The sequence below is a fragment of the Idiotropiscis lumnitzeri genome, chromosome 1 (genome assembly GCF_059441095.1).
Source record: "Idiotropiscis lumnitzeri isolate Australia: NSW breed Sydney's pygmy pipehorse chromosome 1, RoL_Ilum_1.0, whole genome shotgun sequence".
NCBI classification, from domain to species: Eukaryota; Metazoa; Chordata; class Actinopteri; order Syngnathiformes; family Syngnathidae; genus Idiotropiscis; species Idiotropiscis lumnitzeri.
Genome location: NC_142391.1, coordinates 13,557,659 through 13,584,641, shown reverse-complemented (window position 1 = coordinate 13,584,641; position 26,983 = coordinate 13,557,659). Strand labels below are relative to the sequence as shown.

Below are 26,983 nucleotides of genomic sequence, written 5' to 3'. Positions count from 1 at the left end.
CAAGTTTGAAGAAACCTATGATGTTAATTTGAGGACACACTTCGGTTGAACATGTGACTATGGTCAAATTATTTTCATTCTTTTCTAGGTGTACTATAATTTCTGTCCAGGCCTCTTTTATTCTCTCTTTTTTTTTTTTTAAATAATTCTATTGAACGATGATTCAAAAGTACTGTCAGGTTTTTATTGGTTAACTTTTATTACATGATACTTTCATTATTCCTTTTGTCAGAGTCTAGCTAGGTTGAAATAAATAAATCTATTTTGACAAGTAGAAAACACATCTGCTTTGAAATGAGTAAAAGTAAAAAATTGTCAAAGAATTAAGTCCAAACATCTGAAAAACCAATTTAAGTACTGTAATGAAGTGTCTGCATTCATTACAATTATTTGTACTTATTTACTTCCCAGGTTTTAACACCAAATTGGACTATACCGTAAAATTAAATAACAGAATATCAACAGTGTGGCCAATTTTGTTGATTTACGCGTGGAATAGCTGTCTCGTTACTTCCGACCTCAAAAGAAATGCAAATAAAGAGGAAAACAAGCTTACATTTATGCATTATTTATTAATAATTGGTGACGAAGACATCACTTTTAGAGATAAAAATGCCAAATGATTTGTGCAACTGTGAATGATGAGCAGGGCTTTCCCCTCTAAAACATCTGGATCATGCACTCCCTGGACTTTCCAACACCGACCCACTTGACTGTAGAGAGAGTGAGTGAGACAGAGAGAGTCACATGTAAACTCATTGTCATCAATCAATCAATCAATAAAATGCAAATTTGAAGTTAAAACCTACTGGACACTCCAATGTGGTTCTCAATGAAGCGGATGTAGTTTTGTGCTTTCACTGGGAGGTCAGCCCATTTACGGGCTGCAGATGTGTCTGTCTTCCACCCAGGGAAAGTCTCATACTCAACCTCCACTTTATGCAAAACATCCATGTTTGCTAAAAGTCAAATAAACACAGAATGAATAAAGTGCTAACATAAATGTCGCGTGCCTTCTCAACACCTCATCTCCAAAGATTACCCGGAAAATGTGGAATTCTCTTCCCATTGAGTTTGTAGGCGATTCCTACTTTAATTTCCTCCAACACATCCAGAATGTCAAGTTTTGTCAAAGCGATGCTGCAGGAAGGGTGCGAGAAAATATTGTAAAATCTGTATCATTATGACTATGCCGAATAAAAAGTATGAAAACGACAAGCTCATTCCACACTGTTTTAAACACTCACGCAGTAAAGCCATTGATCATGTGCGCGTATCTGACGATGACAAGATCCAACCAACCGCAACGACGCTTCCTCCCTGTGGTCACACCTACCTCGTGACCCCTTGTCTGCAGCAATTCTCCGACTGCCTACAAATAAACAAATAACAAACAAACATGATTCAAAACTGTATTTAAAAAAACATGTACGCCTCTATTCATGTGCGAAATTGACAATATAAATTTTCTGGCTCCGCCCCTGCATTTTGTTAAATCAATACCTCTCAACAGCCGAGCATAACTACCTTCGTAAATGTAGATAGAATTCAGATCTTGTGGATCATATTATGCTAATGTGGCTGGTGCGTGAGACAAGAGAGTAGCCTACAAAGAAACATCATATTGGAAATACTGTGAAGTTTAAAAATTGCGTCCCTCAGTAAGTAGTAATACGAGTCTACCGGTCACACTAAATGTATTCTGAATGTGACCTCTGGCCCTAAATTTATCTCTGCCTGTGACCTGCATGAGAGTGAAGTGTCAGTCAGTCAGTCAGTTAACGCCTCACATGCTCTCTGGGCCAGCTGCCTGCGTCCAAGGTCACGATCAGATTCAAAATCATGCTTAAAGTGAGAATGTTACAATTGAGAGGCGAGGTCCACACGGAACAATTTGGAACATTTCAACCGACCCGAGACGTGTTTGGGTGCCTCGACTGCAGTTCGGTGGCAGTTTGAGAAGGTTTATGGTTATCACACTGCTCCAACGTGTGAGGCAATCTCTGCTATACAAGACAAGTTTCTCAAAACAGGATCTGTTCTTTATAAACCAAGTAGCGGAAGCAGACGCTTCAGAGAGTCATAAAACTTTATTCGTACCGACTTCATGCCGTTGAGCATCATAATCTACTGCTTGAGGCTTTTGAACAACCAGAATTTGGTACGGGTTAAGCTCGATCACTCTCAAGCATCCTCTGAACTGAGCTTTTGTTGCTGCTCTATTTCGGTGCATCCCCTGGATTTGTCCTAACGCCTGCTCTGAGAGTTTGGCGAGTTTGGCTACGTGGTTCGTTAAGAGCAGATCTTGTTTCGGGGAAACTCGCCATCGATAGCGTAAATTGTACTACGCATTGGAGCAGAGCGATGGTCATAAATCTTTGCAAGGGACGGCGGGTAGGAAAAAAATTCCTGCTGAGTGGCAATTTCGCAACACTGCTCCAGTGTCAATCAATTGGTGAGCCACAAGTAAGGGAATGAGATGGTTAGAAAAACTGCAAAGCCAAGGCTGTCAAATGCTGAGGGCTTCACATCTGTCCAAATGAATGAGAAAATTTGTGAATAGTGACTTTGGGACCCCTGTCAAAAGATGAATAATGTGATAAGTAAATAAAAGTAGCTTGTCTGGTAACTACAGTTTGGTTGTGAACTTATTTTTACAGTGGTGACTAACTTATGTGACATGCTATACCAACAATCAACATAACCAGTTGCCCCTCAATTTGCAGCCAGAAAAAGTGTGAGGTTCACATTGTTTATCAAACTGCCATTAAAAAATAAATATTGAACTATATTTATTTATAATGTGCTGACGCTGATTGTTTTCCAAGCAGGTCGTTGAGCAAAATCACTTCCAACACACCCAAAGCACTGGATTATCGTTCACAAACTCCAAGAGTCATGTCTTTCTTCATTTTGATCACTGGGGATAGAAAATGCTCGAAATTTGGGTCAAACGTAACATCTTACATTGAGTTGCTCAGTGGGGAAAGCTCCAATTCCCACACGAGTGGTGTAGGCCTTTGCTACACCAAACACATCACCGATATTCAGCGGGGGAATGCCAAGGCCGGTGCAAGCTCCGCCCACAGTGCAGTTTGATGATGTCACAAAGGGATATGTACCTACGCAGAGCATGTATCATCAGAATAAAAGCAATTAATTCAAATTATTTCCATATCAATACATTTTTAAAAAAATCCTACCAAAGTCAATATCAAGGAGGGCAGCATTGGCCCCTTCAACCAGAATTTTCTTTGTGGATCCATGAAGGGCTTCGTACATGTAATAGACTCCATCTCTGACCATGGGCCTCAATCGTTCACCATACTCCTGCAGTGCAAAAACACAACTTTCACGTTGGAAGCAACCCCCCCCAATCCACTGATTGTTGTCCGCGTCTCTACCCGAAGCTTTTTCAGTTGGTCCTCAACGTCGACTGTCAAGGTTGGATACATGGATTGATACTGGTGGACAAGGTTCTTGAATCTGAAGGGGATTCATACAAGCCATAATTGACACAAAGGAGGATGTGATTGGACCACAATGAGGTTGACGTTATTGCCGTACTTGCTAGAGAAGTCCTTAAAGTCACCCAGAAGGTCACATACACGAAGACCTGTACGAGACGCTTTGCTGGAATATGCAGGTCCGATTCCCTTCTTGGTTGTTCCAATACTAATATGGAAAATAGATCATTGAAATACATATCTACTAATTCAGAGTACGAATTGTTGTGTTACGTCAGGGCATGTATAACGTATTGAAGCTTACTTCTTTCCCTCTTGCGCCTGCCTTTCCGTTTCTTGTAATCCGTCGACAACCTGATGGAAATCAAACACTGAGGAGGGAAGACAAGTTCACAAAAAGTTCTTCAAAAAATCAAAAGAAAATGCAACTCCATACGCACCGAGGTGAGCCCTGTCTGAGACGATTAGTCTCTTCTCCCAGCCTTTCAACCCTGATGAGAGAGCAGTATTAATTAGAATAAAAATGTATTTATTCTAATTTTTTATAATAAAGTTATTCACAGAGTACTTATAACGTACACCTGTATTCTCAGCAGACTAACACCAGAACCACATTCAACATTCTGCCGTTCCAAAGATAATGCCCAATTTTATTGACCCTGTGGGCGGTATTCGTATATGAATTAGTGTGCCTTTAATTTGCGACCTTCTTTCACTTCACAAGAGGGGCAGAATATGAAAAAAAAATGATGCACTTATGCGCCACTGCAGACCACACAAATTAACAGCTGAATTTATACCTCTGTAATAACATTTCATTTTATTATCTTTGTAAAGGCATAATTGTGGATTAGGTCAATTATACCTTTCTTCTCATTTTTGTCCCCCTCCTCAAACAGGCCAGGCAAGTGTATGACCACGCCATTACCTACAAAATCAGAGAGAAGATATCAAAGATGTGCTACATTTGTGCTAACATTTGAATCAATTTGGTTGTTGTTGTTTTAACCAATGAGTGAGATGCTTTTGGTATTGATGATTCCACTGGGGAGAAGGTGGAAGTCGTACTCTTTGCCGTCCACTACCACCGTGTGTCCTGCATTGTTGCCCCCCTGAGAATCAAAAGCAGAAATGTAATCAATCAATGTTGATGTCATCTCCAGCATGCCTCACTGTTACCCCCCTGAGAATCAAAAGCAGAAATGTAATCAATGTTAATGTCATCACCGGAGATCTTTTGATAACAAGCGTTTTATTCCTCTCAAATGAAAAGATGTGAGGTGACCTAAAGGGGGCTGCGCACAAGACATGCCCTGTCGCAATCTAGCACAGGTGCACACTAATGCAACCAGTTTATTAAATTATATTATACAATATTTTCCCATGGGCAGCACAATGAGGGCTTCAAATCTCAGCTCTTGCCTTCCTTACTTTGCATAGGCTCCCCGTGCCTGCATGGGTTCTCCGGGTCCTTCAGGTTCCTTATGCATTCCAAAACATGCTGTTATGTTACCAGAATTTTATATTGTTCAAATGTGAATATATGTGAATGGTTGCTTGTCTCCATGAGCCCTGTGATTGTCTGATGAGCAGTCCAGCGTGTAGCTCGCCTCCCAGCTAGGGTCGGCACCAGCTCCCTCATGACCAACGAACTGGTCTTGAAAAGGACTGATTTTCCTAATTTGTCCTGACAAACAATGGTATTTAAAGACAGATCACTCTATATCCACTGTAAACATTCCATGGTCTTTTCCACTTCACATAGAGCCTATTTTAACACCCATGGCTAGGAAGCTGGAATAGGGCCCCTGTCTGCTCCCCTCCCACTCAGACTTGGCCTTCTCACATATCAAGCCATTCTGAGAATGTGACCTGCTCTACAGTCCACCGGGTGGGTGTAGGGGAGAGATCTTTAGCTGTCAATGGTGAAAGTACAACATGAACCTCTCATTTCTGACAAGTCTTGTATCTCACATGCGAATCATCTGAAGCCAACTTGTCAGTGTTTTTATTACGATAAAAATCAAGGAACGCACAAAAACATTTGAATCCAATCTGTTTGGTTTGTTAAATGGAATAATAAAAGCAACTTCCCACCGGGCTAAATAGAAGTCCTGTAAATGTCGCAGATTTATCTACGATAAAACCCGAATCAGTTCGACACTAGCTCAACGGCACTCCGATTCCAATTACCTGACATCTGCAGACAACGTCCGCTTCAGTGGCCAGCAAGTCGACCACTTTCCCTTTGCCTTCGTCGCCCCACTGCGCACCCAACACCACAGTCACTTTGTTCCCCACGTCGTTGCGCGGCCGCTTGAGTCCAGTGGCGGCGGGCTGGTTCGTGTTTTTGTGCTCCTTGGCCGACCAACTGAGCGACATGGTGGCGGAGGCTTCGGGCTGGCCGTCTCAAGAGGACTAGCTGTCTCGAAGAGTGGGCATTGCCATATCTGTGAGGCTGATGATGTCACAGCCAGACGCACTTGCGCGCGTAATGGTTGTCTACAAAGCTCAAGCGATTTTACGCACTCGTTTTCGGTCCACGCAATAAAATAAAAAGAAACAAAAAACAATTGTCCTTTAATTTTATTAAAATAGTTTAAGCATTAAAAGTTACAAGACAGTATCGTTAAGAGTGGTTTATACAATTCAACAAGTTTAAATATTTCTCGCATCTTTTCTTTATATTACCATCTCAAAATGTTTAACGCACACACATCCACTATTACATTACAAAAACATATAAAGTACATTTTTCAACTTTTCGAATAGCTTACATTCAAATACAATTTAAAGTGACATGTTTACATCCAAAAGGCTGCCAAAGTCCCAGCCTGGGATGGGTTCATAAACTCTTGGTCTAGAAAATCTTCTGTAATCTCACAAAAATAAAGTATTCAGTATACTGGAGTCTGGCCAGTTCGCAACTGCGGCGACATCAACTTTTTCTTTTTCCTCTTGATCTTTTTTTGGAACCTAGTAAGGGGGGGAAATAAAGAGTGAATAAGTACAATTCTTTTACATTTAAAAGCAGTTCTTCTATGTGATTAATTAATGAGAAATTGTTAGAGAAATGTACTAATTTTGGTCATTAGCACTAATGCATATAAACTTATAAATAACATAAAGAGCAGTTTACAAGAAGCACATGAAACTGCTGTTAGTAGATAAAAAAAAACGAGCAGAATTAAGGAATGGACGGGAAAATATGGAAGACAAAAGTGAAGGCTGCCATGAGAAATTCATTCATTCATTCATGACTGCACTATCAAGACAGACTGGAATGAGTAGTCACAGCCCATATTTATTATCCATTTTTTTAAGTACATTAAATAACTCCAAGTCAAGTTTTTCGTTAAACACTTTTCAGACTTAAATCAAAGACTGAATCATTGAAAGAGAAGTGTTAAAAGCTGGACAACGCAGACAAATGAAATCCAGATCCCAGTTAGACCAACAAATGGTGTTATTTGCCACAAAGTTTGGACAGTGAGTTTATTAGGATGATGTTCCTGCTTAAAGTTTGCCATCCCACCGTTTGACCTACCTCACTGCAACACACAGCCCTTTTTAGGTTTAATGTGTCCTTTCCCACTGTTACCTTGTGTTTTAGAGAGTCAGAACGGAAAACAGAGCATTCAAACAAACTGTCCATTGGCAAACAGAAGCATCACAGACTTAAAATCAAAATCTGCATCCGTTGTCTTTAATTAAAAGAGGCACATATTGGAAAAATTCTCACAATGACCTACTGATATAACAAAATATATAAAACAGAATGCAATAAAAATAAAACAAAAACAAATTTTCCTTTAAGAAAGTTCACAAGACTAGCATTCCAAAACTTTTTATTTAAGTAAGATAGTTTACCTGAATTTTTCTTTTTGTTGCGTTTAAAGAAGCTTGGCTGTTTCTTTGGTTCGGGGTTTTTCGAGGAAGTTAGATCTTCAAACACGTCGGGCACATCTTGAGACTCAACCCCACCGTGGCCATCGCACCCCAAGATGCTGTCCTTACTAGTCTTGTTGCTTTTGGGGTCTGCATGCGTGCAGCTCACCACCACGTCCTGCCCAGATGTTTTTACAGCACGCACATCGAGACCTGATGCTTGTCCTTCAGCCTCTTGTAAACAAATCTTATTACTAGTTTGACTGTCCTCTTCTACTTTTGGATTCCTTTCACTAGCAGCAGTGTTTTCTGCGAGTTGAAGGTTCACACTCTCTGCTGGCTCCTTATGTTCTAACTTCTCAGGTTCCAGGCTCAAAGTTTCATCCAACACAGCATCTACCACGTCGGAGTCTGACAGCGTGGACGGGCTGATTCCGCTGGTTTCAGGTGAATCTACAGAGGCTCCATCCGGAAGGAGACATGGCTGGGCTTCCGCCTGAAATTTAGTTTGGGGTGCTGTTGGCGCAGTTGAGGTATGCTCCTCCTGTAGGGATGTCGGCCTTTCCGGGGGTGCCGGTGCAATTGAGGCTGATTCTCCTGGAGTTGGTTGGGGTGAGGTTGCCACTTGAGCCACATCCTGAGGCGTGGAAGGAGTCTCGTTTGGTGAGCTGATGAAGCCGTTCACCTCGCAGGTGCTGGCTTGGTGAGCCTCTGTTGGAATTGTTGTGGGAGCGGAAACGGAGCAAGCCACTTCTGCGGATTTTTCGCCGGCAGAATTCACACTTGACCCTGAAGGAGGAGATGTCAATAGCATTACAGGAACCGTCGATAAATTACAAAGAGGCATCATAAAATTTGCATGGGTGAGAACCTCCGCCGAGTTTGAACTGTTAACCAAAAAGAGAAGACATCTGTTGTAGTCTGTGAATTAGGCCTTCTGATTTACAGGATTGGACTATTATTTAGGAATGGACTTACAATTCCAATGCGACTCAAACAGTAATTAAAAAAAAAAAAAAAAAAAACTTTTCTAAACTTGGGCAAGATTGGGTCACTTTGGAAGTTTAAATTTACATTTTTTTTAAGTAAATTTTGTACTTGGCGGAGGTAAAATGAGTGAGGATGCACGGCAATAAGTTTTCAAAGCGCGTACATAAAAAAGCTAATGCAGGCTGAAGGACATTAAAAGGGCACATAAAAGCAACAAGGCTGTGGCACGCAGTTAAGCGACTCAGGAGCGGAGCTAGAACTGCGGATGGGGGCCACAGTCTCTTGTCCTTACCAGGTGGGCAGGTATCCCTACTCATTTCACTATGAGGGAGGCTTTCCAAATCGCACCTTGGCCTGGTCTTTCTAAGGCTGAAACCCTTCCTGATGTCTGCAAGCAGGTGGTCGATTATGCAGCCGTCGTCCTGCGGTACAAAGCCCTTCTTGACTAGTGAGGGACAGCCATAAAAAGTTCAGGTCAATACTTAAAAAAAAAAAAAAAAAAAAAATCATATCAGGGATTTGTGTGTTGTGCAGTCTAACTAACTCACTTATTTTTCCATTCTCTCCCTTCTGCCTCTTGGACTCTTCCTCTGCCAGCTGCTTCTTTCTCTTCTCAGCTTTGGCTGCCTGCTCTTTCCTAGTCTTATTGTCCTGCATTTGTGGAAGAAAAAAATGGAGGTGTCACTTTGACAAGTACAAATTGTACACAGTACCAAGATCTACTTAGGCACCGACACATCAAAACGTTTCTTTTCACACTATAAACGACACCAGTATTATCCTCGACCTTCAGCGCCTTGATGAAAAGTTCCCGGAAAGTCTTGATTGTTACGAAAAGCTCTTCAAGCGACAGCTTATTGGCATCTTCACAAAAGTAGACAGCTAGTTCACTCCTCTTCTTGTCAATGTCACCAAATCTTTCACTCAAAGCTCGACACGCCTCCAGATTTTCCTGCAGCAGAGAAATGAGGCCTTCGTGAGAACAATGAGACAAGCGTTCACAAAATAGGGCATCAAAATCAAGACAGTAGATGAACAATTTCTCTATTTAATGCCTTGTTGGGCTGCTTAGTAGCTCACTAAATTCAAGATAGAAATCATTCTTTTGAGCCCAATCACTTGTCGGTACTGGAGTTCTCCGCACATATATAAATGTCACAATATTACCACTCAGAACTGATGACGCATGCTGTCCAATGGCGCTTCCCGATGCTGCACCAGTGGACATATTTACAAGGACATCTGGGAATCACCATGAAATTAAGTGTTGGCTTAAAAGACTTTAAAATACACCAACATATTGCACCTATTTTATTGTCATGTGTCTGAATTGAGCCGTACCATCGGATTGAATCGGAATTCCACAGAATCTAACCAAATCGTTCCAATTTAAAAATTGAAATTCCTTTTTTTGTACCCATATATCAAGGTAATATTGAGCGGTCTTATTGGAGGGATACACACTCCTGGCTTCTATATATTTGCAATTCTTTAATATGCTGCTAAACAGTAATTCCAAGTCTGATACAAAGTGAACCAGGACCTTACCTCAAGAACCTTTGCATATTGCTCCTTCACTTCTTCCACAGACTTGGAGACTTTCTTTGATGCTTCATTCAGTCGTTTAAGTAAGTCATTGGCTTCGGACTGGACGGAATCCAGATTCACTCTGTGGTATGAGGAATAATTTTGTATTAATTATTGAGAATCGCAGGTGGGGCGGGGGGGGGGGTGTTAGGTTTTGCAAGAATGTGGAAGAAAAGCTATACCCTGCAGCCTTTTGGCAAATTTCAATGTCCTCTGGCAATGCCAACAGCTCTGGGTGGTTTACTTCTGCTTCCTTTAAAAAAAAAAAAAAAAAAAAAGGATGTCAAGTTAACACATTTGCGCTTTAAGGCAAAAGGTTGGTCTTACCTCTAAAATGTGATGAAGCAGTGTAATGCGGCTCTTGTTGGCCTTTGTCTCTGTAAGCTTGAGAAGAGAGCTGATTTTGAATCCCTCAGCATTTCCTGTATGGCTTCCCTAGAAAGAAAGTGATTTAAGTGATTCCTTAAATATCAACTGGGATAAAACAGTTGGGGCTCTTACATAGTTGAGAAAATTGCCCACATCAAGGATGAGCCTGCAGAAGGAAGGAATGAGTGCGCTTGTCCTGAGAGCTGAGAACAAAGGTTTGTAAGTTAGTTTAAGGGTAAGATGGTGGAAGACGGCAAATAAGGCTCTTTCCATATGAACCAGTACAAGTGGAATGTTTTTTCTTACCGTGACAGGCCTCCTCCAGCAGCTTGACTTTAGGTTGGAGCATGTCCAACACTGATGTCGTTTCCTCACACAATAACATGCACTCAATCCTCAGCTGATAACTGCAAAAGAAGCACATTTAAGATAGCGATGGTCGACATTAAATTAGATGTAAAAGTCACAATTTAATGCAGGCAAATTAAAAATCGAGCCAATGCCATTGCGAAATTTAATGGGTAGTTCTTTGACCCATTTTACTCCGTAACAAAGGAGACGGCTCACATGTTCTAACAGTTGAGGAAGGAAGTTACCATTGGACAGTGAGGAGCAATGTGAAGAAACGATCGACATTTGCCAGCTTTTCCTTCTCTCCTTGGAAAGACTTCAAGTTTTCAATCTAGATGACAAAGGCAACATCACGACTCAGACATGGCATTTCATCTAGTGAGAAGGACTTTGAATGACAGCTTTAAAGCACTGCGTAGGTATTAACAAACCTCGTGCTTCTCTGGCAGGAGCTTCAGGAGCTGTTTTAGCACCTCTACATCAAACCTGCTTCTGTCACCTTTCTGAATCATCACCACAAAGTCCTCATTGGAGCTGGACATGGAACATTTGCAAAATTAAGATGGCCGCAACATTAGGCACAGATCAGTCCACTGAGCTCTATCACAAGAGCTGAATACTCAAACTGCATACATACGGTGCATGCATTTAAAGTACATAAGTGGGGCAAAATAAATTACCTCCCAGTGTGAAGCAATGTAGCTCCTATGCACATTCTTAGTTACAGCAAATACAGAAGTGCGGCAACTATTAATTAATCTGCGGGTTATTCGATTAATAAACGAGTACGATTTAAAAAAAAAAAAGTTTAAATTTCCATTGCTGTATTCATGAACAGACTAACTTGACCGTAGAAAATGCAAACCTGAATTAACATTCAGTTATTGGTTTGGTCTGTATTACGTAAAAAAAAAAATTAAAAAAAATAGAATCGATATTGTTTTCCAAAATAACAGCGGATGTTTGCAATTGTTTACTTTGATTCAACACAAGTTTGATTGCATGGACGACATATCTGAGATTACCTGTTAAGAGGCCGACACTTTTAAAATTAAACAAGGTCTCTAATGTCTTAATCCATTATTAAAATATTTAATTATTTTAAATTATTGCGTGTGATAATCAGTTATCAATAATTTTTGTGCCTCTAAGGTTGTATTTCTTTATAAAACAGATTTTTTTGGGTATACAATATACTGGATATTTAGCTGTACCTAATGAGGTGTCCAGTGAGTACACAGTTTACAGACAAAACTGATCAACACAATGTTTGTCTCACCATTTGAACTGCTTCAGGAATATGTTTACATTCAGGTTTTTCTTGGGCTCAATGAAAGTAATCTGGAAGAAAATAAATACTCATCATTTGGCTCCTTTGAAAATCATGCGTCTGTTTTGAATTCTTCAAATGTGAATGTTGACCATGCACACCTCTTTAGGCTCCTTCTTGACAGGAGCAGCTGCCCCCTTGTCTTTGTGCTCGGTCACCGGGAGACAGAACAGCTGCTCGATACTGCTATAGTCCGGCTCGTGAGGAGAAGGCTCTTTCTGAACTGAAGCCCACATGGAGTGACCATCTGTGTGTGGAAGAGGAGAGAGGAACACATCATGTCAATTTTAAATCGTTTGCCCCACTTTGAACCCGAATGACTCCTGATGTCAGAGAGGAAAACATTGCAGTTTGATATGCGACCATGTTCTATACCGTTTGTCCGTCAGCCTCCGATAACAGCTGACTTTGTGAGAAAGGAAGACTACCATTTGTACTGGTTGCCGTTCAATCACAGGGACAGAGACAGACAGCCAATCTGTCACATAGCGAGAACAAGCAACACTGCCTGTATAGAGTCCTAGGCGAGTAAACTACTCGTCGCAATCAGTGACACCAGACGTGTTTTTAATACAGAAATATTACCAGAAGAAGCAAAAGAGCAGTTTGCAAACATGCATTAATCCGAGCATTACAAAAGTGATGGGCAAAAAGGTGAACATCATCATGAGCACAGTTGGGGGGGCATAAACCACAAGACTAACAACAGCTCCAACTCTAACATGCTGCACTCAGTGAACTTGCCGGAATAGCTTCATCAAGTAGATGAAAATATCAGTTGCGTACCAATTGCTAGTACATTGCTTAGGGCTCAGGTAACGACCAATCACGGCTCACAAGTTTTCTGAAGCTGAGCCATGATTGGTCGTTAACTGAGCTCTAAGCAACTGTCATGTCATTTATAGTTGACAGAAGATGGCTAAAAATGGTCGGATTTTACTGCTCAAATCATATTCTGTAGACGCAATATTAATCAGAATGCCAAAATTCGAATAGTGGGTCTGCATAGAACATATTCTTGTAATTTTTTGGGGGCTGACTTCACCTTTAAAAAAACAGCAGTAAATCAGCATTTTCCATTTAAATCTAAACAAGACGTTAAAGAAAGCCCACTCCCATTGTCATTACTCACCAGTAACAGATCTCAGTTTCTGCCAGTTGAGCTTTTTCATCCTCAGAGTGGGACATCGGCTCACCTTTGTGGGCGTGGCACACCCCAAAGCGTAGCTGCTCTGAGCCACTATCATGCCCGGAGGTGGAGGTGGAGGTGGCATGCCATGTAAGGCAGGTGGTGGAGGTGGTCCGTTGCTCATACCTGGCATAGGGGGCGGAGGTGGTGGTGGGGGAGCCATTCCCGGACCGCAAGGTAGTGGGGGTGGAGGTGGGGGAGCCATGCCAGGACCGCAAGGAAGTGGAGGTGGTGGTGGTGGTGGAACCATCACGCCAGGTAAAGGAGGCGGTGGTGGTGGCCCACCAAATCCACCAGGGAGCGGAGGAGGGGGAGGAGGAGGTGGACACTGAAGCGAACCGTGGGACCCTGTCATATTTGGAGGAAGTGGCGGAGGAGGAGGAGGTGGAGAAGCTAAGAGTGGCTTCTGAGGCGATGCTGAGCATTTCTCCAGCTGGTTTTGGTCTTGCTGGCTGGTCTGTGAAGACTTGTCTACTCTGACAGGCTGGCCATCCACTTCTTGATCACCCCCAGCGGGCTTGCCCTTGGAGAACACCAGACGTTCCATGATCTTCTCAAATGACCCCATCTGAGCTGGAGTCCATCAGAGAGACAGAGGGGGAAAAAAAGACCTCGTTGCCATTTTCCAACTCCATTAAATTTTAATAAGAGGCAGCCATTAATGACACATTAAGCTCCACCGGAAATTATCGTGAATGCATCACAATAATGCTGACTCACAATCCTGGGCCAGCAGTATGGCTCGGTTAGCGATGGCCTCCAGAGCCAGCCAGATATCCGAACGGCTTGGCCCCAGCAGGAGGAGCGTCTGCAGGATGGACAACAGATGGAGCGAAGCCGGGGAGCTGCTCACCTAGCACACATCAACAAGGAATAATCACTTTATTTTTCATGTTCACTTCCATTGACGGCTATAGATGTCAAATATCCATGTTAACCGGGAAGGCCAGCAGCGAATTAAAACTTTTTGAGCGTGGTTGATGTGAAATGTTGCCCATGAGAATCGTAATAAGGAGCGCCGGCGATGGGAATTGTCATCTACTACATTTTCTTACGGGAAAGAGCGGACAAAAGAATTGGTCAATTCTGGTTTGATCATTAAACTGTGAAAAAAAAATATTGCCAATAGATGGCGGCATGCGGTCTCGTGGATGAGATCGCCATATATCAAAAACTATGGACGTGCGAGCATGGCAAATACTTGGAAATGAAATTCAACCATTATAAGAAGCTTGTGTTTAATCAATTTGTTTGTCACGTTAAATCTACTACAAAGAGTGTGACAAAAGACGGAGAGAGAACTAATGACATAATGTCCACACACACCCAAGTACTACAGCTAAATAGCATTGCAAATAGCATCTAAAATTTTTAAAATGTTACTGGTTGTATTTTATGGAAGGACTTCAGATGTTTGATGATTTTTTTGGGCAAGCTCCAACTCATTTTCTACTTGTTGCCCAAACAATGAAATATGGTAGAAAAATATATTTTGTGATGAAAGAAGTAATATTTTATTTGGTAGTTTCTGTGCTTACATAGACGCAAAACAATATAGCACGAGCCTTGAACGATCTGTCAGAATGCTCTCAATTGCCTGGAACTCAATATATTTTTTTTAAATTCAAAGAATCAACATAAATAACTAAACTCACAATAGATGGAATTATTTAATAAATGATCACACCCATTGCACACAACTCTCACCTTGTTGAAGAGAGTTGTGAAGACCTCCAGGTGATTACTCATATCGATCCCACCATACAGTCGCAAGAGCTCCTCCTCATCTTCCGCCATTGCCTCTTCAAAAGCTTCACATTGAATCATCAAGTCTTCATCCTCTTGTTCTCTGCACGCCACATACAAATACAGATCAGTCATTAGTGCACACTACATTCAAATGTCATGTTAAATGTGTTGGCTACTAATGAAAGGTGATAAATGCTCACCTTAATTTTGGTAGAATATCAAGAAGCTGAAGCCCTGCGGAACAACAAAGTGCAGCATGAATGTCACAACATTCACCTTGTTTTTTTTTTCATTTTTTGTTTTTTAAATCATGCATACCTTCACAAGTGAAACAATGGCATAGGATAGTCGAGGGAGTATAGCAGCAAGTCACAGGTGAACAATTATAAAAGAGGTGTGGCCAATCAAATTGTTGATTGGTCCACAGAGGTGGGTGGTCACAATGGAATTAGGTGGGTTCATATAACCTCAGTTACTTTTTATCTGTGTCGTCTTGGACTCCTGCTTTGAAAACTATCAGGATTATTGTTTCACTTTGTCAAATTCACTTGGGTCAGTATTATTTTGAATATATATATATATATATATATATATATATATATATAGATATAAATATCTATATATAAATATCTATATATATATATATATATAAATATCTATATATATATTATATATATATATATATATTATATATATATATATATATTATATATATATATATATATATATATATAAATATATATATATATATATATATATATATATAAATATCTATATATATATTATATATATATATATATATATATATATATATATATAAATATAAATTACAACTATATGCCGTAGGCTTAATATATTGTGGGAAGAAATGAGGCCCTTGAACCTATTCTTAGACACATTTTCAAATCGAGCGCCAATATTGTCCCGTTTCTGCTTTGTTTTCACTTTTAGCACAGCTGTAAATGCTGCGACAGCTCACAGTAAAGTGATCTCACTCATTGTGTGATTGATTAATTTGTTCAGTGGCAGGCTGAACCTACCGATAAACTCCTTTCTCATCTTATCTCTGTGCCTCAGGTCATCGGAGCCGAAAATGAGGGCGTTGATGACGCTGAGGAGCGTGACCATGTAAGGAACGTTGTCTGTGGCCTGCAGCTCGTTCATGATCACGCTGAAGCGATAGTGACGCGTCTTCACGCCCTGAAGAACAAAACACAAGAGGAATTAGTCCACTTATTCATTGTGGTGTTAATGCTTGTAAATGCAACTCGCCACAAGGGGGCGGTATTTCTTTTATTTTTTGGGGGATATATTTTTTCTTGCCTTGTAGTGATCCAGAGCATCCAGAGCAAGTCGATGACCATCTGTTGAGAACATGCTGAGGGCTGCAAGTAGCTCAAATACCTGCTTCTTCACCATGGTGTTGGAGGTGTCCAAGGCTGCGGAAAGTAAGCAGAGCATGACACATGCAAAAACTTCTTACTTTCTCTATGGTGCTTCCTTTTTGTGTCAAGACCTCAACATGCTTCACATGCTTGTCGGCGCAATGTGAACTTTGTTCTTTGAGAATGTGTTAGCTGCTGATAAACATGTTTGTCATCCAAAAATTCCAATACAAGTGGGAAACTATGAACAGGCTTTTGTAATTTACTTGTGGAAAGTTGCAGAAAAAGGTAAATCCTACTTGTATACAAATGTTACACAACGCAAAAAAAGTTAGTGGATGTTTTGCTTTTTGGTGAAATTTCAGGATGAAACTAAAATGCAGTGTAACCTTCACTGGGGAACTTAATTTGACCCATTGTGTCAACTTTTGAAAGCACATGTTGTGTGTTTGTACTGTTTGCACTATCCATCCATCAGTTACTTGAGCCGCTTATCCTCACAAGGGTTGCAGGCGTGCTGGAGCCTATCCCAGTTGTCTTCAGGCAGTAGGCGGGGTACACCCTGGACTAGCTGCCAATCGCAGGGCACACAAAGACGAACAACCATCCACGCTCACACTCATACCTAGGGACAATTTACAGTGTCCAGTCAACCTACCGTGCATATCTGTGGAATATGGGGGGAAACCGGCGCACCCGGAAAAAACCCACACAGGCACGGGGAAAACATGCATACTCCACACCAGAAGGCGGGAGCTCTGAACTGGCAGATGTGCTCACCAATCGCCTACTGTGCCGCCACTTTTTGCACCACTTCCCGTTATTTAACGAGAAGCTGAATAGCAAAATTCTCAGGCGTTTAATCTATTTTTATTTCCCAAGATGTCCACTTTTATGCGACCCTCATGGTTTGTTTCTGTTTCAAGTGAACAAATGACAATCTGAAATACTAAGCTCAGTAGCCACGTCATATTCAGAACATCTAGCTGGAAGCTTTGCAAGGGTGAGGTAGTGTGGTTGGTCGGTGTCATGCCAAAATTAACATGTTGAAATGAATGTTCAATCTCAATTGAAGCAAGTCCATTCACAGATCACTTGTTGTGAAATGTGCTGTTGAGCTCCTAGTTTAGGCGTGGGCAAAATACGGCCCGGGGGCCACATGTGGCCTGTTAAACGTTTTAATCCGGTCCGCCGAACTTGAAAAAAATTCAATGAATATATTTTCTAAATACAGTTTTTTTCAAAGACATAAACATTTTGTTGAAATGCTTTTGTTCACTTTCATTTAAAATTAAATGTATTTTCTTTTTCTCAGATGCGGTGAGGTTACCAAAACACTCCATCCATCTGCTCCTGGTCCGGCCCCTGTGTCAAATTTTAGAACCCATTGTGGGCCGCCAATCAAAAAGTTTGCCCACCCCTGTGACCAAGTGAGAGAACAGGAATTTGAGCAAAAAAGTACTAAAACGTTCAACAGTTGGACACTGAAAGCTTAGAGAAGGTCAAATTACATTCAATGGTCAAGATAATAGAGCAATTTAGGCGCATCCTGAAGTTTCCAAGTTGTGAATGTAATGCGTACATAGATTATATTATGAAATGTGTATATTGCTGTTTCACAATATAAAAGTGGAATGTTTGTGGGAACCTTGGGAGAGCTTCCGGATGTATCCCTCATTCTCAATGATGAAATGGATCCCAGTTGAAGAGTTCATGACAGCACGGACGCAGTTGACACAGGTGAGCTGCAGGAGAGCGTCAGCGATACGGGAGCAACCCCGGCCTGAAAGGCGGTCCAGGGCCTCCAAAAGGAGATCCAGCCCGCTCAGTTCCAGGAATTGGACCATCCATGTCTGGTCGCTTCCGTCCAGGCGCCGCTTCAGGCCGGAATAGTTAACCACAGTGGGAACTTGGAGCAGTCTGATACAGAGCTCCGGATCAGCGTTTTCCAAGTTGGCTTCCTGTTGGGTGTCTGAGTCCTGCGATGAACCCAGGCGACCTCGGACTGCTGCCCACTTCTTCTTTACCTCCGAAATCCCCGGCATCATTTTTAATGCACCTGTGAAGAAAAAAGCGGGGGGGGGGGGCATTATATCATTCATTCAAATCCATGTTGGTGAGCACTTCGTCTTTCTCAGTTTCAAGAGATTGTCAGCTGGCCTGAACTGAGTAGAATGCTCAATGAGGTGAAGAAAAATGAGCTGTAGATAAGTGTATTACTTAAAAAGAATATACGAAAGTGTATTGCTGCCAAATTTAACAAAAAAAGTTCAATATCCCAAAAGGTCATACATTTCATGTTTTAACATGATACGTCTATTTTTTAACAATATTAGTGGTTACATTGCTTGTAGCATTGATTTATAACACACAAAAAGGTCACCAGTGACCTGAACCGGAAGTAATTGCTTCTTTTTGCCAAAACTTATCAAAATTTTTTTTTGGTGTCGCATTAATCCATTTCTATAAGAATAAAAGAAAACCAACAGCAAAATAAAAAATATTGCTTCAGGTTTGAAGTTTGCAAATGAGCACCTAGATGTTCCACTGAACTACCAGGATTGCTTTGATCCTTTTTTTATATTTATCACCATTTGGTGGCTCGTCACCAAAACTGTCCTGGAACATGCACAAATCCAATAATAAATTCAAAACTATACAAGATGTTGCACACAAACATGATTAAACTGACGAACCCTTCTCACTACCGTAACTTCCTTAAAAAAACAGTTTTGGGAAGAAAGGCATTTTTGTAATTCAATGAATTTGTTCACACAATGTCACCATTGGTAAGCAGACAAAGACGGCTGGTTCACAAAGGAAAAGAGAATAGGAAATGACAACGCTGCACTCCGTGGGTGTGTAAACAACAATGTCAGCAGTCCAGTCATTTCCAGCAGCTAGGCAAAAGATTCCAACTCAATCCTGCAGAAATATCTGTGAGCAAATCCAAACTCCCTATTAGGTCTTACTGGACGCTGTCAGTGGAGAAAACGTTGCCGTTTACAATACAAAGGCAATTGCAACTGATTGAACAAGGCGCTACTAAGTAGCGCGTGCATATATTATGAATGCACACATGCTGCTTTTTGTGGCACAACCACAAACAGCACAGGCCTCCTTTTTACCAAACTCACTCTCTGGGGAAGCTTCAAAAACATTCCCGTACAAGCAGCATACACACCAAGTCCAAAAAAGGGGAAAGTACTATGCAAAAAGGCTAAAAATACTTCCTCTGAATTGGAGTTGCGATATTTGCTGGTTTGGTAGTAAAAAAAAAGTTTTATGCTCTGCTGGCTGTCTACTGTGAATATCAGACTTGGCAAAGCGTAATGATGAGCATGAGCTTGTACAAACACAATGACTTGCTTGCTCTGACTCACAGTTGGCTACTTGGGTAGATAGCTTTTGCAAAGGCCCATTGTACTTGCTTTTCATTGCCTCTTGCTTGACACTCACATATCCCAATTTCTACGTCGGTAGATGGGTTTGCAAATTGATGTGGCCTTCTGTTTTCATAAGATGCAGTGCAGAATAATTCCATTCATTCCACCGAGTCAAGGTAAAGTGACTGTTGGCTTTTGTCACATCCTGGCAAAGGAATTTGGTCAGCTCAGGCTGTACAATCCTGCTGTGTTACCGTGGCAGCCAGCAGACGCACACACATAATGGTGATTTACAAAAGACCTTTTCAATGCTGCTGTCTTCAACCGGCATTGAATGACTTCTTTCCGCCACTTTGCGACACGTACGGCCTAACAAACCACTTAATTTATACATGGTTTGCAGTACTACAAGACTGCACAACAAAAGACACAATATTGTATTTGTTTGCCAGGTTTTTGTAATGAGACCAAAATAACTGCAAAACATTTTTCTGCCATACATGTGGAGCTCAATTTAAAAAAAATGATCTTTTAGAGAGGGAAAGTTAAAACATGCCAACTGAAAACATGTTGCAAAAGTGTGCACCCCCTTAGACCTAGCAATGTGCCTGCATTCAGAATTAACTAATCACGTCCAAATTCATGTTAAATGATAGTCAGAACACACCTGCCACCATTTAAAAGCATACAATTAACACGAAATAAAGATCAGATGTTCTAGTAGGATTTTTTTTTATTAAGGGAAAGAAAATTAAGAGTTAAGGGGCCCTAGTTTGAAAAAGTACTAAATCTAATACCTGGTTGGGCCACCCTCAGCAGCAACAAAATCAAGGACTTTCTATAACTTGCAATGAGTCGTTCACATCTTTTGGCCCACTCTTTCTTGCAGATTTATTTTAATCCAGCAACTCTGCTGGTTTATGAGCATGGCCCTTCAAGGTCATGCAACAGTATTTCATTCAAATTCAAGTCCAGACTTCAGCTAGGTCTCCCATTAACTTTCCTTTTCCTTTTTAAGCCATTCAGAAGTTCCCTTGCTATTGTAATTTGGATCTTTTTTTCTGCTGCAGAGCTTAAGTGTGCTTTGGTTTGAGGTCACAAACTAACGACGCAACATTCTCCCTCAGGATTTTCTGGTCAAGAGCACAATTGATGGTTCCATCAATCCGAGCAAGTCGTCCAAGTCCATAAGTAACAAATCAGCCCCAGATCATTTCACTACCAACATTAGTTTTGGCTGTTGGGGTGATTTTTTTCCCCTAAAATGCATTGTTACCTTTGGCATGTAATGACACACACACATCTTCCAAAAAGATTTAAAGGGGAAGTCGGCCCCAAAAAATTCTTTACAATGTTCTATGCATCCCCACTAATCCAAACACGGTATACTGATTAAAATTATGTTGTGGAATAGGAAATAACCAGCAAAATACAGTTTTTTAAATCATTTTCCAACTGTTTTCTGAGTTTGGTCATGTGACATTCGCAAGCTGAGCTGCGATAGGTCACTACCTGAGCAACTATGATGTCAATCCGGCGACAGTCACTGGCAAAATGGAGATGGATAAAAACGGTGCATTTTGTTGCTTAAAACGCAATATTAATCCAAATGCCGTGTTTAGACTAGTGTAGGCGCATACAACATATCATAGTAAAGAACATTTTTGGGTTGACTTCCCTTTTAGCTTTTGCCTCATCAATCCATAGAATATTCAGTCACGGGAATCATTCAGATGTTTGTTTTTTCGTAAAATTAAGATGAGCCCTTATGTTTTTTTTAGTCAGCAGTGGTTTTCCCCTTGGAACTCGGCTCTGATATCATTTTTGCCTTATTGTTGAGTCATGAACACTGACCAGAACTGAGAAAGAGGACACCTGCAGTTCTTTAAACATTGTCGTGGGTTCATGTGTGAACTCCTGGATGAGTTGTCTGTGTGCTCCCTGAGTCATTTCTACCAGTCACTTATGGGAAGATTCACCACAAGGCCATGTTCTCTCTATTTTGCTTAAGTCCTCAAAAGCTTTAGGAATGGCTTTGAAAGCCTTTCCAGATTGATAGATGCCAATTACTCTATTTTTCAACCGTTCTTGATTTTTTCTGCATCATGGCATTTATTGTCTTTTCAGAACTTTTGTCTGACTTCATTTTGTCAGACCGGTTCTTCGATTTAAACAGGTTTGTGACTGAAGAGTCCTGGCGGTAATCAAAGATCAGGTTTTGGTGTGTTCAGTAAAAATGAACTCAGCATTCCAAAAAAAATCTGAGTTAATTCATGTTCAAGGACTCAAGTACTTTTTCACTCTTACCATTTATCGCATAAACTCAAATTGGAATTGCTGCTATATGCTGATATGTGAAAACTAGGCGAAATTAAAGACTTTAGCAAATGCACACAATTGCATTTCCACTTGATAGTGATGTTTTTAATGTTACAAGCGGGGCTTTAATAAAAAGTGTGTACATTAAGCACCACTTCCAAATGAAACCCAAGCTTCAACCAAACATTTCAACTGAAATCGGGAGACCAGAACTCACAAGATAAATGTAAAGAGAGCCTATCGCTGCAGAGCATGGACATAAATGCGGATGTTGCAATGTTTCAGTGGTAAACGGATGTGTAATGCTGAGACATTACTTAAAAGCTAAACAATTTCATTTTTTATATGATATGTGCATCTGTTTTGGATTTATTAATAGTATTAATTGTTGTCCTTTAGTCTAATTGAACTTGTTTCATTTATGATACACACAGGTTAGTTTCTTAACTCATTTAATCCCAGAAATGTTCACTCGAGGAAACCCCTCAATTCCAGCGTTTTTCTGGATTTTAACTGATTTTGTGAGGCCAACAGAATATTGTGTTCTAATGCTATAAAAACAGGGAGCTATGACGCAAAAAAAAAAGGATAAGACGTATAAATACGTCTTTGGGAGGCGGGGACTACATTTTTGAAAACCTATATGTATGTCTCATGGATTGTATGAGTTAATGAAAAACATGTCACCACATTCGCAGAACCACATATAAGTGACATGTGGAGGACTATTAAATGTGCCATTCGATTTTATTTGTTTTGGTTGACTACAGAAATCACAACAATTTGACACCCTGCGAAATCCCTTGCAACCAGTCTCCTCCGAATATGAATTGAAGATCCCTGGCATAGTTTTGTCAATGCTGTATTTGACTGCTATGAAATTCTCCCTTTTCCCCAATTAAAAACAAACATTACCTGATAAACACTATGTGACCTGCACACTTAACAAAGCATAAAATTATCCATCTGATAAGTGTCGCTTGGTGTGAGATACAAAAGTATGTCAAATGTCCCATCTGATTTTGGGTGAGAGGCAGGGTTCATCACCCTTGAGTGCTTGCCAGCCAATCATAGTGCTGAAAATATGTGTTGCATTTTAATGAAATTAATGGTCCACATTGCAAGTAACTGCATGTAATCTGGGCAATTTTCCAACCAATCTTCCAAATTTGTTCATTTATGCGTTTTCATTCCAGGGACGAGGCAGAGGGTGTGTCTGTGTGTTATGTGTTCTGGGCAACCAAGGAATTTTTCAGAGGAAGGAAAATGACTATCCCGGCCGGGACAGGAAACCAGATAAACATGCTGGTGCGGCAGCACATGTTCCTCTTTTAAAATGTCTATTTCACTGAGGAGATAATCTGGAGTAAAGACAATTCATGTACAGACATAGTTGGGTGAATGAATGAAAAATGCGCTTTCAGTTAAGTTGCACATTGAAAGACATTTTAATGTCTACTTCCAATAGCTCCCACGAGCAACTTGAACAGCCGCTGATTCACAGCCTACAGGACAAACCCACTCATGTGTCCTCTGCTCGAGCCTCCTACACAACAGCCCAACTCCTCTGTACACTACATTAACATTTAAGCATGCACACCAACATCTTCCTTTATTATGAAACATATGCACAGCCCGGCCTTTAAATAAAATTATGTAAGGCTACTGTTTTCTTGGCTATGTATCTCAGCACTTAACATGATTGTAATTTGTTATTACTATGTAATTACAGTTGGAACCTCAAAAGTCAAACATGCTGAACAGAAAATGTGGTCCAACCTTGCAGAACTTAAGTCCATTTTAGTTTTTTGGCTCTTTTGTGATGCCCTCATAGTAAGGGGACCAGTGATGGGCAAAGAGTAAAAGTGTGGTGATAATCATAGAATCAAAATGGAAGTGCATCTGCTCAGTGCAACACATGCAATATCCATCTTCTCTGCTGCTGCAGCAGCAGCAGCCAAAGAGGTAGCAGCGTAAGGAGAACATCGGGCTTCAAGGCAAAGTAAGGTCGGAGGGGAAACAAATCATGGTCGTATTTTGTCTCTATTAGAAGAACAGATAAGGGTCAATTGTCCATTTTTCAATGTCAGGCTCATTTTCCATTTTTTTAATTCCCGATTTTTAAACGAAAAATTTGAGACTACTAGTTCGCATTTAACGGCAAAGCAACAATGCTTCCTAAAAATGCGGAGGAGGGTCAGGCTTTTCTCGGCGTGTATGTATGAAATACGTGTGACAATCTTGGAAACAGAGCGACGTCGGTCTAAAAAATAAAAGCGCGTTCCTGTACGCACATTCAACAATTCATAATAATTTAATATTTACAAATGACAAGTCATGATAAATGCACACATAACAGTTTAAAAAAAGTGTAGATCGCAGATATAATTTGTATGTTTGTGTGTCAGAAAAACCCATGTAGAGAGAGGATTTGTGTGAATAATTTTAAGACAACTCTCATTCCATTTTTTCAGACAAAATCCTCAAATGTATGGCGTAAATGTGCTCACCCATGGATATATATACACACAAACACACCCACACACACACACACACACCTAAGTTTCAAGGAAGCCTGAAAAGCTCAGACAGTACTCTGCGTTATGAACATCTGGAGCTCATTAAAATGATACCTACCTTCTTCTCCTATCGAGGGAGGAGCACTTTGTACAGCGTACTTCGATGATATAACTCATTTTATTAAAACCGTCAAAAGGATTGCCTACACATTATTAAAACCGAATTAACCTCTATGCACACAAATACATGCAAAACAAATGTGATCCAAATCAAACCCCTCAAGTGTATTTAACCAAGGAGTATTTAGGGGCAAACAGTCAAACAGTATTTTGGGCATTGGCGACACTGTTTATACAAAAAAGCCACTTCGTCTGCATTAGCTACTGCAACACGCTGGATGAAAACAAGGCAACACATATCCTCACTTTGGGGTGCGCCTTTGCAGAAGACTTGACCAGAGGACCAGTGTCCCGCAGCTTAAAGAGACGGTGTAAGCAGCGACTAAATGATAAAAATTAGCTGCCATGACACATCTTCATGCACTGTTGCATTACTGAAGATCCCCCAAAAGAGGTTGAGGATGCGGATGATGTCTTACCTGGGTTTGTTCTATAAATACTCTTGGAAGAATCCCGTCCTTGTGTGTGCGTGTGTGTTCTGAAGGGAGAGGCACCAGATGACACACTCACTGCGGTTTACATCGTCAAAGAAGAAGCATGGATTTCCTCAAATTAACGCATTAAGGAAATGGCAGGTCGACCCGAGTGGGTGTGTGAGTGTTTGTGTGGCTTTTAATCGTCACGGCCCTGCGCTCCCTCTCGCTCACTTGTTTAAAAGAGTGACGTCAAAGTAGAAGTAAACGCGAGGCTTCAACATCCGCTCGTGCCTTTCGCAATAAAGATTTGACGACGGGAGAAACCCCTCACCTCGTCTCACGTCATTATTGGCGAAGAAACGTGATTACGGCGCACTACAGGGGTCATTACCTTGACAAAGGCTAATTTCAAGTAATTAGCACGATGATGAAGCTAGTAATGCAAGATGATGGCTGAGTTAAATGTATTGGCTACGTCACACATTCAGCCACGTTCAGCATACTGTGATGAAATTCCAAAAACCTAACTAATAAAAATTAATGCTGAATCGATGTGTGTTACACTAACTGTGATGTCTCACTCAATCTTTCCGTCGTTGTATTATTTTGAAAATACTCGCATACAATAGTTCGTTGCCGGCCCTCACCCACCCGCGAATTTCCATTTTCCTGCAATTTCTGAAGCTGTCCGCAGCCAGTAGTGGGCCCTTTATTTTCTCTCTCACACTTTAATGTTCATGCCAGGCTCCAGAAGCCGGAAAGGAACTTTTTTTTCATGTCCTGGGGCTAAAGGTGGGTATGACTGATACATGGGGGGGCTGAGAAAATAATTAATAATTAAATGTTATAATATTAAATAACTGGCTCATACATTTCTGAAGCCAATGTGTAGCGCCATCCCTTATACCAGTGCTTCTCAATTATTTTCTGTTAAGACCAGGGGGGGGGGCAACTTCCTACTTTTGGGGGGGTATGCCGACACATAACAGGCGCCCCCCCATCCAGAAAAAAACGGAAAATAACAATAATAATAACGTTTTAATTTTTATATGTAGTATATAAATACATTTTGGGGGGAATATAACACTTTTATTTCAAACTTTCATTGAACGTTTCATTGAGCTCTTACTACGGCGACACATCTCAACTTCCCTACTGTCGTGTAACCACTTTGAAAATCTGTTTTCCATGCCTGCGTAGTCTCTCTCCATCTCCCTCTTTCTTTTTCGGGTTTGTGCCCTTGAGCACTTTGTATTTTGGTTCTACATCTTTTGCATCATCAGACGTTTGAATTGTAAACACTCGCCGGACTCGTTATCGAAGGCGTGCGCACTGGACTGTCTGCCGCGCGCCGCGCGGGCGGTGGAGGGTTGGGGGGGGGGGGGGGGGGGGGGGCTTCCCGTGACGGTCACGGAGGCGCAATTGCCTATTTTGCCTACCCTATTGCTGCGCCTGTTAATGCCTATGTAGAGGTGGTGCTATATCGAAATGTCTTAGTAGGGTTGCAATTCAGTATATGATTATTCTATAAACCCAATTTAACAATACAATCAGCTTTAGTTGTGGCTAAACATTTCAACAACCTTCAACAATTTCATGCTTTAGTCATAGGCTTCCCCAGAATGTGTTGTGTTTTCTTTAATAAATCTGGGGATGAAATTGCGTGGAAAAACACGTACAAAACCGTGACGTTGTTCTTGCCTGGGCGGGAACTCAGCACTCCCTCTGATCCTACTCCTAGCATACCCTCTGGTCTAGACTGATCTTGTCTGAAGAGAAATAAATAAAGATGTTTCGAAATCAAGGCAAGGCTGCCAAGGGAGCATGCCAGGGAGTATGTTTTCATCTTCTCTCTGAC

At 41.0% G+C, this 26,983-nt stretch overlaps 2 protein-coding genes across 7 annotated transcripts; both read right to left on the bottom strand.

Annotated features, from left to right (window-relative positions):
• Positions 1–552: 552 nt before the first annotated feature.
• adss1 (adenylosuccinate synthase 1) lies at positions 553–5,929 on the bottom strand. Its single transcript, XM_088318511.1, has 13 exons — positions 5,661–5,929; positions 4,477–4,579; positions 4,333–4,395; positions 3,908–3,958; positions 3,772–3,838; positions 3,568–3,675; positions 3,405–3,486; positions 3,204–3,330; positions 2,968–3,122; positions 1,248–1,372; positions 1,043–1,140; positions 810–959; positions 553–713 (listed from the first exon to the last, which is right to left on the bottom strand). Exons 1-13 carry the CDS (start codon positions 5,847–5,849, stop codon positions 661–663), a joined length of 1,371 nt encoding a protein of 456 aa, XP_088174637.1. The 5' UTR covers positions 5,850–5,929; the 3' UTR covers positions 553–660.
• A 109-nt stretch (positions 5,930–6,038) lies between these two features.
• Positions 6,039–25,364, bottom strand: inf2 (inverted formin 2). 6 transcript variants are annotated; one of them, XM_088318476.1, is made up of 23 exons: positions 25,129–25,362; positions 17,954–18,364; positions 16,244–16,359; positions 15,961–16,120; positions 15,121–15,154; positions 14,879–15,020; positions 13,892–14,024; positions 13,115–13,744; positions 12,084–12,229; positions 11,932–11,993; positions 11,084–11,186; positions 10,898–10,983; positions 10,608–10,708; positions 10,434–10,504; positions 10,260–10,367; positions 10,115–10,185; positions 9,894–10,014; positions 9,133–9,297; positions 8,894–8,996; positions 8,638–8,790; positions 7,338–8,144; positions 7,015–7,068; positions 6,039–6,443 (listed from the first exon to the last, which is right to left on the bottom strand). In XM_088318476.1, the coding sequence occupies exons 2-22, from the start codon at positions 18,351–18,353 to the stop codon at positions 7,016–7,018; spliced, it is 3,765 nt and encodes a 1,254-aa protein (XP_088174602.1). In that variant the 5' UTR covers positions 18,354–18,364; positions 25,129–25,362; the 3' UTR covers positions 6,039–6,443; position 7,015. The 6 variants fall into 6 exon arrangements, 5 of the variants coding, with proteins under 5 accessions (XP_088174602.1, XP_088174612.1, XP_088174590.1 ...); XR_015846831.1 differs by having other exon boundaries at positions 7,015–8,144; positions 25,129–25,363; XM_088318486.1 differs by lacking the exon at positions 7,015–7,068.
• Positions 25,365–26,983: the final 1,619 nt, after the last annotated feature.